Here is a 13,278-nt window from a genome sequence, read left to right as displayed (position 1 = left end):
TATTATGGACTATTTAAATGGATCAGTTGCATACAAATATGATAGCATTTGGGCAGACCTTGGGGTACTCATCTAGAGGAGGGAAGGTGTCTGTCATGGGCTTAGCAAAGAGAGCCCTGGGACACAACTAGGACAATGGCTCCTGAACCACATTACTGGAACTGGAAACCATCCTAAGGAAAGGAACAGATTTTTAATTAATGAAGGGAGGCCTGGAGACCAACATTTCTCCCACAATGTCCTTTGGACTCTTAGGAACCATCAGCCCTGCTGGATCTGTGCAACCTGGAGGAACAATATTAAAGACTGCAATATAGCAGCCTGTCTGTGGCTTAGCTGCACATGGACTATATGTGGGCCACTCAAGGTCAATCCTGCCAGTTGCTGCTAACTGTTATAAACGTATGTCTCAAAATGGCACCAACATCTTGTGTTAACTGCTGATAAAAACTACTAGGAAATCCTAAGCCTGGTCTCTAAGTTCTCTTGTCTGATAAATATACCATGTTAGGGTTTATGGGCATGAAGGCCTATTGCACTTACAATATCTTATTATCTTGATTATCTGTGAAACTAAAACAAACAAACTAAACCCCCCCACACCATTTAGATCTTAAATCCTTTACATACTGGATAATTTACACTGTCTCCAATGTATAGTGAGCACCAGAAACTGCTTTACTCTGGATTAATTACACTTTATTAATATCCATAGAGATGTATCTATATAAAATATCAACCAACATGAAGAAATAAGAAGTGACACAATGAAGTAGTAGTTTAACAGAGATGGAGAGAAGAACGTTACTGGTTGTGCCACAAAACACAGTGCCCAAAACTACAATTTGCAATAAATACTGTGTTCTTCTTTGCCATGTTGGGTCACTTTCAATTGTCCAAATTGAGTACAAGCCAACGTTAACTTACCTGTTCTAGACAAGACACCTTGATCAGGGTGCTAGGTTGTGCAATTGCAGCTATTGTATCTAGAGTTTGTACAGTATGCACACACAGATTAGATCAATATCCAACCTTCTTCCTACAAATCTAAAGGCTCTTGCCTCACTATTAGAGTGACCAGTGAGTAGAAAGATTGCCAGAAATTTTCTTTATGATCTAACATATATTGGGGGACCCTCCTTGCCATGTCATAGTTACTTGGTTATACCATCAGTTATACCTTTTCCTTACCAAGGGAAACATAAAAAAGATTTCCTATTCCTCATACTGAGGTAAGCACAAATCTGTTGGGGAGTAAATTATAGTAGATTATGAAAAGAAGAGATGATAGGAAATACATTCCTCTTTGTAAAGATATTTAATTTAATCTCCACTAAACTTTAGGCCTTAAGTTAATTTTATTTTTTAACAATAGTATGTTTTGAGTTATATATATCAGGCCTAAGAAATATGATATAGCACTTGGGAATGAATATACAGCCCAGTAATCCAGCACTGGAGGATAAGATGGCCACCATTCTACTGCCCTTACTGCTCAGGTATGCAGGGACAAATGCCCCCCACACGCTACAGAACCCCAACATACTGAAAGTGATGTTTTTAGCCTCATTAAATCGGTCAGGGAAATCCTTGGCTAGAAATGCAGCAATGAAACTCAGTAGGGCCAACGTTCCTATATATTCAATTATACAGAAGAAGAAAGAACCCGATCCTTCATTACACTGTAGAATAATGTAATATGGATCTGAAAAAAAATCAGTTTCTGAGAATGGAGGATTGGAGGCCAACCATACAATGGAAATTATACTTTCACCCAAAGAACATACAATGACTAATATGGTGGCCAGTTGGGTTCCTACATACTTCTTCAGCTTGCTCCCAGGCTTTGTGGCATTGAAGGCAATAATAACTGTGAGAGTTTTAGCCAACACAGAAGAAACAGAAATAGTAAATACAATCCCAAATGTTACGTGTCGGAGGAGACAACATATCTGAGTTGGGCGCCCAATGAATAATAAAGTGCAGAGGAAACACAACATGAGAGAGATGAGGAGGAGACAGCTGAGATATCGGTTGTTGGCTCTCACTATAGGAGTCTCGCGGTACTTTATAAAGATTCCCAGGATTACAGCACATGCAATAGAACATATTACAGAGATAAAGGATAAGGTTGCACCCAACATATCTTCATAAGATAGGAAGTTTATATTCTTTGGGATGCAGCCATTCTTCTCTTTGTTAGACATTTCATCTTTTGAGCACCTTATGCAGCTCTGTGCATCTATAAAAAAATACAAAGAGGGATTTGGGGTGCATTCACTTACCCTCTTGCACTTTTGGACACAATGGCAATGTGTTTTCCCCCAAAATGCACAGGTTTTTTCCAGAATTCCAGAATTCACACATTGTCACACATTGTATGGGCATTGTATAGGATGCAATTGCATCTGACACTTGTGCACGGCATCCAATGCAACTGCTTCCAAATCATCAAAATCAAAATGGCGTCAGTTCCGTGCTCTCTAACATTGGTTCCAGGTTTCAGTGTGCCTTTTGATGCAGGGCTAAGAGGGAACCCTATAATAAATTATCTGCCATTACAGACCATCATCAGGGGGGCCAAGTGGCAGTTGAATATTAGAAGCTTGACTGGAGCAGATCTTTGCTCAATATGGCTGCCCAAGTAGTGGCAAGATCAGGGTAATCCAATCATGTGGCAACCAGTTGGATCACATAGGATCCACAGGAGAGGAGTGGGTGAAGGGAACCAAATTAAACCAGAGCTGAAATGCTCAAGGAGTAGGGCTATTATGCCATGTCTTGCATGAAAATAAAGGAGAGATAGGCCAGCGAGGTGAGTAGGCGTACCTCAGTACTGTTAGAACTTCTTCAGGATGACAAAAATTGTTATATAATAAGACAGACATTATTACATAACACCAACGTTATTATAATACTGTGTGCCAGAAATGGTGCCATTCCCACACTGGCAAACCTACATCTACAGATTTGTTGTGTGTGTTTTTTGTTTTCATCTTCTATATAGGCATCCAAGGGCCGCTTCTGTAAATCAACCCTAGGAATGGGACATTAGTTGCCTATATATAAATACTGCCCTGAGTAAGACCTACCTGTTGTATTAGAGATTTCCCCTTCTGCGCATGAAACACATTTATAGCAACAGAGCGGCTTCCCCTCTATCTTAGATTTCCTGTATCCGGGCACACAGGGCTCGTTGCACTGAGATATTGGGCACTGTGGGGCAAAATATAAACCTGATTCATATTCCTGTTAATGAATTGTATTCTAATCAATACATTTAATTTCCACTGTTTTTTTATTATTTCTAGAAACAGAATAACGCAACATCAAACAAGCCTAACAGTAGGCAATTCCACTAAAGTTATATATTTCTGCAGTGTAATAATAACATTTGAGCTGCTGAGTAAGGATTCACCGAACCCCCGAACCCCCGAACCCACTCTGAAGGATTCGGCCGAATCCCGAACCAAATCTGGGATTCTTGCATCCCTACTGCTGAGTAGTTATCAAGTACTACTGAATGCTGCAATGTCATTTGGTCAAATAGATAAGTGGTAGTGATGAGCAAATCTGTCCTGCAAACAAAAATGAAAAATTTCCAGAAAAAGCAGAAATTTGGGAAATGGGTGTTTTTTGGGGGGGCATTTTTTTCTGCACAAAATACATTAAACTCAATGGCTGCTTCTTTGTGCCATACTTTTTCGAGACAAAATTAATTGTTCAATGGGCGATTTTTTGGTGAGCTTTTTCTCTTGCAATATTTTCTGTAAAATTTTCTAGAGAGGCGAAATGTGGAATTTCGCTGCAAATCCGTGCCCGCCAAATATTTTGCTCATCACTAGTAAGTGGACCTGTTCCCAGAATTTCCTGGGCAGCCTATTGGTTTTCGGGCAAATGGGCTGCATAACCAAGCGTAAAGGCTGCACAACATTTTCGCTGTTTCACTAATTTTTCGCCATTTCACGGATCTTTTGAAAGATTCACAAATTTTTCGCCAAAGCAAAATGGAACAGATTCACTCATCACTACTCCCAGGCAATATAACCCGTAGTGTAGGCATTCCAGTGGATAGGGAATCAGAATAAAGAATTCCCTGAGGGGATCCAGGCCACTATGGGGCGTAGTGAGATTTCTGCCAAGTCTGTGCTCAGGGGAGTTTCATCCTTTATTGTGTTCTGCATGTGATGTTGCCTGTACCACTGGCCTCTGAGAAACTGAAAAAACAATGTGCATGTTCAGTAAATGTTTTCTGTTTTGTTGTTTACAAGAACCTATGGCTCCCACTTTATTTTTTCTTTATTTTTTTTCTGATAGCATCTAGGGAGGTGTAGTTTCCCAACACCTCACCTTCCTCTTCCACTTAGCGAAGGCCCATTCTGGGTAAGAGAGTCCATGGTAGCCCATGTTCTACTGGTACTAGTCTGGGAGGGCAGTTACTGAGCCAAAATAGAGGTTACACAAGCTAATTGGTCAAATAGTTTGATGAGGGAAAGACCAATGTTTGGAGAACAAAAAGTGATTATTGGCCATCCTGCCAAACTTTCATCTTCAAAAACTGAACAATGAATCTTTCTATTCTCTCTATTCAGGAAGCAGTTAGAGATCTAGGTCAGAAATTCAGGGATTAAGTAGTGTCTAAATATGTATGGCTATCATCTACATACAAATTCTGTTTAAAGATAAATAAATGAAGGAGAGTTTATAGGGAGAACACAAGGGGGTTGAATACAGAATAACCCCACACAGACAGACTGGGAAAAAAGCATAAAAGTCAGGACTGGCTAGAAAGGTGAGAATAAAACCAGGATGCAGCTTAATTGGGGATCACAGGAACTGAGAATTTGCATCAAATTGGAATAGTTGTGAGTATCAAGGACCAGGAGTACAACACAGAGGATGAGAATTGAGAAGGAACCTTTGGCCTTGGCAATCTGGAGATCAATTTCAACTTTACATAAAAAGCAGCAGAGTGTGTTGGATTGTAATACAGATTGTATGAAGTCCAAAAGATTATGGATGTCCCTTACATCCTCATTTTCTGCTTTTCTTCTGCTCTCCTACATTATATCATATTGATAAATCTGCCCATTAAAGTGCATATACAGGTCTTCTACAGATGCTTCCAAACAAACATCACATTTGCGGTTTTATAACTAAAACTTCAGAAAACCAGGCCAATGTGTTGCAAATGTTACCTCTGCAAAGTAAGGGCCCCAGAGATCGGCGCTGGTATTGATGGATAACCGATTACCAGCAGGTTTGGATAGATCAAAGCTTCCAACTTTTACTGTTCGGGCACCTCCTTCTTCTAAGAAAAAACATTTCAAAATGTCATATTGGGTTGATGGGTCTCCTTTGAGTTTAAAGTGCATTTTGTCCCCAGAGGTCATCTCGAAACCCTTGTTCTGTATGATTTCATTTAGCTAGGAGTAAAAGTATTTATTAGTAACAGTTTCTAATAGTTGCCATGTGTGTTTCTGAATGTGTAAGAGGCAGTTGAAGTGCTTGTTCCAAGATAGTTGAACCCATGGCCATCATGTCAGAGGCTCCAGTGCCTGATGTGGTGCTCCTGATGCCATTGTGCCACGCCATGGAGCAGGAACATTCCCAGGTTAAATTACCATTTGTAGGTCTTACTTTAAACTAGGGATCCCCCACCCTTTCTTACTCATAAGCCACAGTCAAATGTAAAAAGACTTGGGGAGCAACACAAGCATCATAAAAGGTAATGGAGCTGCCAAATAAGGGCTGTGATTGGCTATTAGGCAGCCTCTATGCACCCTATCAGCTTACAGGGGCTTTATTTGGTAGGAAATCTTGTTTTTATTCAACCAAAACTTGCCCCCAAGTCAGGAATTCAAAAATAACTCCCTGGTTTGGGGGCACTGAGAGCAACATCCAAGGGGTTGGGGAGCAACATGTTGCCCCCGAGCCACTGGTTGGGGATCGCTGCCTTAGACTGTGGGTGCCTGGACATATTTTTGGTAGAAAACCAATGTATTGGTTGTAGATGAGTGAAAGATTAGTTATACGAGCCATTAACCATATTAACAAGGAATTTATGTTGGGAACAAAGGGTAAAACTTTAAATGGATTTGCCATTTATGTAGCATTAGGAGCAATCTTTAGTACTGACAAGAAACCAGGAAATCCCCCAAAAGGGATGGCCGTAGATAATTACATTAAAACTCATTTTAATAAGAGTTATTACATTAAGAACATGCAACAGACACTGGGGGTCATTTATCAACACTGGGTAAATTTGCCCATGGGCTGTAACCTATAGCAACCAATTGAATTGTGGCATTCATTGTTCTACCTGCAGCTGGCTGAAGAAAGGCAATCACTGACTGTTTGCTATGGGTTACTGCACATGGGCAAATTTGCCCATTGTTGCCCAGAGAACAGTGGTTCTCAACAATGCATTTTTCCAGATAGATGTTATAAGATCATAGTAATGCCAGTCTGGAGCCAATCAGCCATGGTTCCAGGGAAACCTCATAATTGCACCTCATCCTGATACTCAGACCCTGTAATCAGCCTGCTACCAACACGCCATGCTGATATGGTGCAGATACTGTATGAAGCCTATTACGGGCCTTCTTAAAATAAAATCTTACCTTCCATTGCATGAAATTCTTTTGTAGTCTTGCATTTCTCTCAGGGTGACTTGTCAGTGTTTGTTCCATGTACAGTTTATGAAGAGCGAGGGCCATTGTGTATACTGCCGTGTAAACCCCATAAGATATTCTGTAATTCATTGTATCATTCAATGACAGGCCATACTCATCAAAGGATTCACTCTCCGTGCATTTTGGTAGGGAGATGCCTGTCCTGCTTGGGATTGTTTGACTGGTTTTGAACAGTTCACAATCTGAGAGTCTCTGTGATACGTTAGGGAACAAAGCATTATATTTATAGAGAGATGGATTTAAACCATATAAATATTCCCTAAACCCAGGAATCTCTCCTTGTTGGACGGAAAGAGCCAACAAGCCATTAAATATTATTCGATTTTGGGGATACGCTGTATCTAAAACCTTTAAGAAAGTTGAAGACACAATCCATATTTTCTCCGGCATGTCAAAGACGGCAAAAAAGAACATAAAAAATTCGACATACATTAAACTGACTAAAAGAACTATTACATTAGCTGTGCTGCTGAGTAACTTTTCTCTTATCTTAATGGAAGTTGTAGAAGTCATTGCCCCATTATCAATTCTAATGTTGAAGGCCAAACAGATCCCGTGTTTCTTCATTTCTCCCTCCAGATTTTTACCTGCCCTAAGCCCAATCTCATCATCAGATACAATGAGCCCGACCCATTTCCAGCCAAAGTGCTTAATCAGTTCTACAATCCCATTGATTTCAGATAGTTCATCAGGGATAGTTCTGTAGAAGGAAGGAAACTGTACTCGGTCATTAAACACGGGATCCCTGGAGCCATAACTGATCTGCCGAAAAATCAGAAAAAGGGGATTAAAGAGGTGGTTCACCAGTAGGAAAGTGAAGCTTATCTAAAGCCATCAATTCTCTGATGTTGTTGTGTTGTGTCATTGGTGTCTCTGTGCTTGAATCATCTGCTAAGTTGTATAGCTGTAGAAGGATGCAAAATGGTCTCCTATTTTCCTAGGGTCTAAGATAGTTTCCTTGTATTGGTTTTTGATATAATGTATAAGTTTTTGTGCATTCCTAGTTTGGGGGCAATTTGCTAGTAAAGCTGAGTTGCTGGATAGACTCAGGGAACCCCCTAATGCCTACATTATCCATAATTTTATGTTTAAGTTTCATTGACCAAACTGTATGAACACTGTTTCTTTCATCTTATCTTCTAAGTATGAGGTTCTGGCACCCAGTTCTGTTATCTCCTTTTTAAGTTCTTTGAGCAAATTTCTGAAGTCAGACTGTAAATCTAGTCTGAAGGTAGCATGCATATCTTTGATTTGTTTCCCACTGTGGGAGAGCAATGCTGGGATAGAGAGGTGTCTGCCTGGGACTTGGCTCCATCTTGTATGGCCTCAAGTTTGTTTTTCTTCCCATAGAAGGAGTTGAGTTTTTGCGGTGACTGCTTCTTTTTGCTGTATCCTATGTTGGTTCTGGATCCAGACTTGGAAAAGGTTGTAATGGGTACTGGATTCAGCTTGAAAACCAACTCATATCACTTTTTATGATGAATCGGCCCAGAAGCTACAGTGTAGGAGCTTATGCAAGCCACTTCAAGCCATGCCCTGACCAGGGATGATTTTAATATAAATGGCCAGATTGAATATTCATTTGGTGTACAGTTTAAAGAGAGTGTATAGTAGTGTGTATACTGCAACACCATAAGAAATTCTGCAGTTCATTCAGGAATAGACCAGACTCATCAAATAATTCAGTGACTGTAACGTTCAAGTTAGTTAGGAACCAGTGTGCGACCGCTGGATGCAAAGTCTGACTCTTACGGTATAACAGGAACTCCCAGCCCTTCCCGGTCTTCACCGACGCCCTTTTGGGGCCCCGGAACTTTCTGCTGCGGTCCAAGCTGGGGTCCTGCAAACTTTCAGAGTTCAGACAAAAACGGGGTACCGGCAAGGCAAGGCAGAATCGTAGTCGGGCACAGGCAAAAGGTCGAGGCAGGTAGCAGGAATCGTGGTCAGGGTACAGGCAAAGGTCAAAACCGAAAACAACAACAAAATGCTTAAGCAGGTACTGACAATAAACCAGAAGCCAGCTTGGGCAATGAAACACTGAAGGAAGGGGTTTAAATAGCAGTATTTTGGCGCCAAAACAGAAGGGAACCGGAAGAACTAAAAACCTGTACAAAGATGGCGCCCAAAGCTTCAAGGCGCGCAACTGCGCATGTCCGCGCGTCATCGCGCATGCGCAGTACCGTCGCGCCGTCCCCGCCGAACCCGGAAGTGTGGGCCCATACCAGAGCGCGTCTGCCGGCCGGCGCGAACTAAGGTAGGAGAACGCGCCGGCCCGGCAGAGCGCCTTACAGTGACTTTCCTTAGTGAATTTGTGCCTGTCCTATGAACGCCTGTCCTTGAATGTTATACCTCCCATCATTCCTGACTTCTATCAGGTGATACTTGAAGCGCCCAGTAAAACTTATCAGTAAAACAGGGTAAAACTTAGGGGGGGTAGATACTGGTGGTTACTGGCAGGAATAGCCACACCAAGAAGATCTAGGAGTAAAGAAGTTGCTGTAGGATTAAAGTACATTACAAAGTGGTCAGATTTGCTCTCTAGTGTTAGCAGAACAGTTTGTGTTTGCAGGAAAACAGAAACTATTTTGTTCACCAGCTATACAGTATTATAGTTCTCACAGCCCTGCCCACAGCCAAGGTGTAGCTAGATTAAGCACAGATTCAATTCCCCAGAATTCCCGTTCCCAAAGTATTGACTTCCTCTGACACCAAACTGAGGGAAACCAAGAAGAAGAGGATCCCCATAGCTGAGGTTTTGGTAAGAACCTGCTTTACTGAAACCACAAGCAACCAATAAATAAACTCACAAGCAACTTTGAGAGTCAGATGATGGTTCTAAAGGTCCCAAAACCAATTTACATTAAGAAATGATTTGAGTTTGAGTACAAACCTGAGGGTACCTGTAAATCCCTGTGAGTGATGCCATACTCAGAGAAGAAACAGAAGATAAGTCTCCTATGAAGCCCACAACCTTCCTGTTATTCCAGCAGCTGTAATTTGGGATGAGTTGTTGTGTCCCCGATAGGATACTAAACGTTCCTTCCAGTGACTTTTGTGCATCATCACAAGAGTCAAAGATGTGATAGCCCAAAGTCACATTGGGCAAGATCTCTGGATCCTTGTTGATCTCTTCAATTGTATGAATGAAAACCAGTAAATAGCGGTACTGTCGGAATGATGATCTGTAATTTTTAAAAAAAGTAAATATCTGATGCCAGCAAATGTTCTTTTTGTTTACTATATAAACGATATACAGGTATAGGACCCATTATCCAGAATGCTTGGGACCAAGGGTATTCCGGATAAGGGGTCTTTTTTGTAATATGGATCTTCATACCTTAAGTCTACTAAAAAATCAATAAACCATTAATCAAACCCAATAGGACTGTTTTGCCTCCAATAAGGGGTAATTATATCTTAGTTGGGATCAAGTACAGGTACTGTTTTATTATTACAGAGAAAAGGGAATCATTTAACCATTAAATAAACCCAATAGGTCTGTTCTGCCCCCCAATAAGGGGTAATTATATCTTAGTTGGGATCAAGTACAGGTACTGTTTTATTATTACAGAGAAAAGGGAATCATTTAACCATTAAATAAACCCAATAGGGCTGTTCTGCCCCCAATAAGGGGTAATTATATCTTAGTTGGGATCAAGTACAGGTACTGTTTTATTATTACAGAGAAAAGGGAATCATTTAACCATGAAATAAACCCAATAGGGCTGTTCTGCCCCCAATAAGGGGTAATTATATCTTAGTTGGGATCAAGTACAGGTACTGTTTTATTATTACAGAGAAAAGGGAATCATTTAACCATGAAATAAACCCAATAGGGCTGTTCTGCCCCCAATAAGGGGTAATTATATCTTAGTTGGGATCAAGTACAGGTACTGTTTTATTATTACAGAGAAAAGGGAATCATTTAACCATGAAATAAACCCAATAGGGCTGTTCTGCCCCCAATAAGGGGTAATTATATCTTAGTTGGGATCAAGTACAGGTACTGTTTTATTATTACAGAGAAAAAGGAAATCAATCTTAAAAATCGGAATTATTTGATTAAAATGGAGTCTATGGGAGGCAGGCTTTCTGTAATTTGGCGTTTTCTGGATAATGGGTTTCCGGATAAGGGATCCCATACCTGTACTTTATTCTTCAAACGTAAAACAACCAAGTGGCAAAACAGCGTTTGTCATCTACCAGTAAGATTGGTAGTTGGCTTTATTTTCCCATGGTATGAGCTGCTTTTGCTTTTCCATCTTATAGCCCTACCTACTGTATATATATGGGGGAACTCTTAATTGGGGTTTGGAAATAATTTTGCCATTTGAATTTACATGTATAATAGAAATAATAGAGGCAAGGTCACACAGTGACACATGGGCTTATAAGTGCACGCATATAGTTTTATTGTTTCCTACCAAACTGTAGAACCACAGTCCCCATCCCTAAAACATTAGTATGGATGTAAATAGTTTTGATTTTCCATCGTCCTCTTCTGGAAATCCATGGCAAAGGCATAGACTCTTCCTAGGACTGATAATACAAGATATCAGAGTGCACACCTTACCAGAACCTCAATCAAGAGCGAGGTGCAGTACACTGGAGAAAACCCAATCAGCAGATCCAAAAATAATCATAGAAGCAAAAAAGTGTATGCACACTGAAAAATTACAAAATAAATTATTTTTTTTTTAAATATAAAACATAGAAAATAAATCCCAATGCGTTTCAACCCAATAATGGGTCTTCATCAGGGGAAAAAAAAAAGTTAAAAAAGGGTAGAGACTAGGACTGAGGCTGCTTTTGTCCATTTGTCAGGTTCTTCATTGGGACATTTGGCCAGTGGACTGGGGGGGGATTTTGGTTGGAAGTTGAGATTATTGGCCGGCATGTCAGTCTGAGTTATGTTAATTCTTTCTTGAGAAGATTTTAATAAAAACCCATAAAACCCATAAAAACCCTAAAGTTTAGTATTCCTTCTCTTATTCAGCTAGTATCTAGAGCTGGGGTTGGGCATGTTAGGACCCATAGGAAGCACCTGAACCACTAGAAAAACCTGAAGTCTGAAATGTCACTTTTTTTTTTTACTTACCCTGAACATTTATAGTGTTGTGGTTTGTCATAAAAACGAAGAGAACTTAATGGCTTATACGCATCTTTGATATGGAACATTCCTCCCACTATGAATTCTCCAGTCCTAAGATACTTGGTATCACTGCTGCTGCTCAGCCGGCACATAGAGCTGGGATTAGGCATTTCAGCAGCTGCAGAAAAAACCTGGAACATCAGAACCACTAGAAAAACCTTGAGCTTGATAGAAAATATCATCTCCATTGATTCATAGAAAAGAGCGAAGAAAAATTGTAGTTTGCTGAGCTGATCCCGGCAGAGATGAGACATAATGGAGCAGAAGAGACGGAACAGCAGCTGGTTTGGTTATACATTTCATCAGCTCTAACCCGAGTGCAGAACCTTATACACACATATATATGCAGAATTTTCATTAGATCAGTCATAAATATCATTATTTGAAACAATTATCACTTCTTGTTTTTGGCTCTTCCCAATATAGTGTTTCTTTATATTCACCTGACTCATGTCCCCTGATATCAATTATCTGTTCTTCTAAGAACTCAACCATTTAATTCCATTTTCAAGTATAATTCATGTTCCTGTTAAACTGACACTATGGGGTGGCCCGTAAGACACATGATGAATATGACTATGGCCTCCGACAACATTTCTTTACAATGGGTACATTGGATTTACCATTTTGGTGGCCAAAAGGCTCTGTTGATCTTATTTTTTTGGCCATCAGCCCTCAACCTTGGCTATAAAAAGTGGTCATGTAAAGGTAGAGAAGCAAAATTAGAATTGAATTGTAGCGTAGATGGAAGCCTTCTGGTTCTTTTAAAGGTTAGTTCTAAGTTATTCAGGTCAAGTTTTTTTTTTTTTTATATTCCTCTTGCATTCATCTTAATTATGTTTCTATTGCACATTTCTAGGGTTGTTGTTTTATGGTGTTTTTTTCATGTACACCAGATACCCTTTTACCTTTTGAGGGGCATTGGGTGATGGGTGGGTGGAAACCACTTTGTAAAGTGTCTTTGTATCTGTTTACATGAGTGGGGAAGTTGCTCTGGTCGATAAGTGCCATATGGCAGTGATCCACAACCAGTGGTTCGTTAGCAACATGTTGCTCCCCAACCCCTTGGATGTTGCTCCAAGTGGCCTCAAAGTAGGTGCTCATTTTTGAATTTCTGTCTTGGAGGCAAATGTTGATTGCATAATACCCAGTGTAAAGCCACATAGGGGCTACCAAATAGCCAATTATAATTTTTTTCATGCTTGTGTTGCTCCTCAATGTATGTATGTATAACTTTATTTATAAAGCGCCACAAGGGTACGCAGCGCTGTACAGTCTTACAGAATACAAAATTACACACAGAGAGGACAAGTGATATAATAAATAAATACAGTAAATATATATATATTAGTGCCATGTGGTATGAGACACAGTAGGAAGGAGGTCCCTGCCCCGTAGAGGTTACAATCTAAGTGGTTGGGTAACATACAG

At 40.2% G+C, this 13,278-nt stretch overlaps 1 protein-coding gene across 1 annotated transcript; it reads right to left on the bottom strand.

Annotated features, from left to right (window-relative positions):
• Positions 1–1,358: 1,358 nt before the first annotated feature.
• Positions 1,359–12,101, bottom strand: LOC116411015 (vomeronasal type-2 receptor 26-like). The gene is made up of 4 exons (XM_031902780.1): positions 11,794–12,101; positions 9,586–9,877; positions 7,283–7,457; positions 1,359–2,242 (listed from the first exon to the last, which is right to left on the bottom strand). The coding sequence occupies exons 1-4, from the start codon at positions 12,099–12,101 to the stop codon at positions 1,359–1,361; spliced, it is 1,659 nt and encodes a 552-aa protein (XP_031758640.1).
• Positions 12,102–13,278: the final 1,177 nt, after the last annotated feature.

Source organism: Xenopus tropicalis, chromosome 5 (assembly GCF_000004195.4).
Source record: "Xenopus tropicalis strain Nigerian chromosome 5, UCB_Xtro_10.0, whole genome shotgun sequence".
Taxonomy (NCBI): Eukaryota; Metazoa; Chordata; class Amphibia; order Anura; family Pipidae; genus Xenopus; species Xenopus tropicalis.
The sequence above is the reverse complement of the archived record's forward strand: the minus strand, read 5'-3'. Positions and strand labels throughout refer to the sequence as shown.

Coding starts and splice junctions, on each gene's coding strand:
- LOC116411015 (XM_031902780.1), bottom strand. CDS start 12,101: ATGTCTCATCTCTGCCGGGATCAGCTCAGCAAACTACAATTTTTCTTC. Junction 7,458..9,585: donor GGATTTACAGGTACCCTCAG/GTTTGTACTCAA, acceptor ATTTTTCGGCAG/ATCAGTTATGGCTCCAGGGA. Junction 2,243..7,282: donor TGAGATTGGGCTTAGGGCAG/GTAAAAATCTGG, acceptor ATTTTTTTATAG/ATGCACAGAGCTGCATAAGG.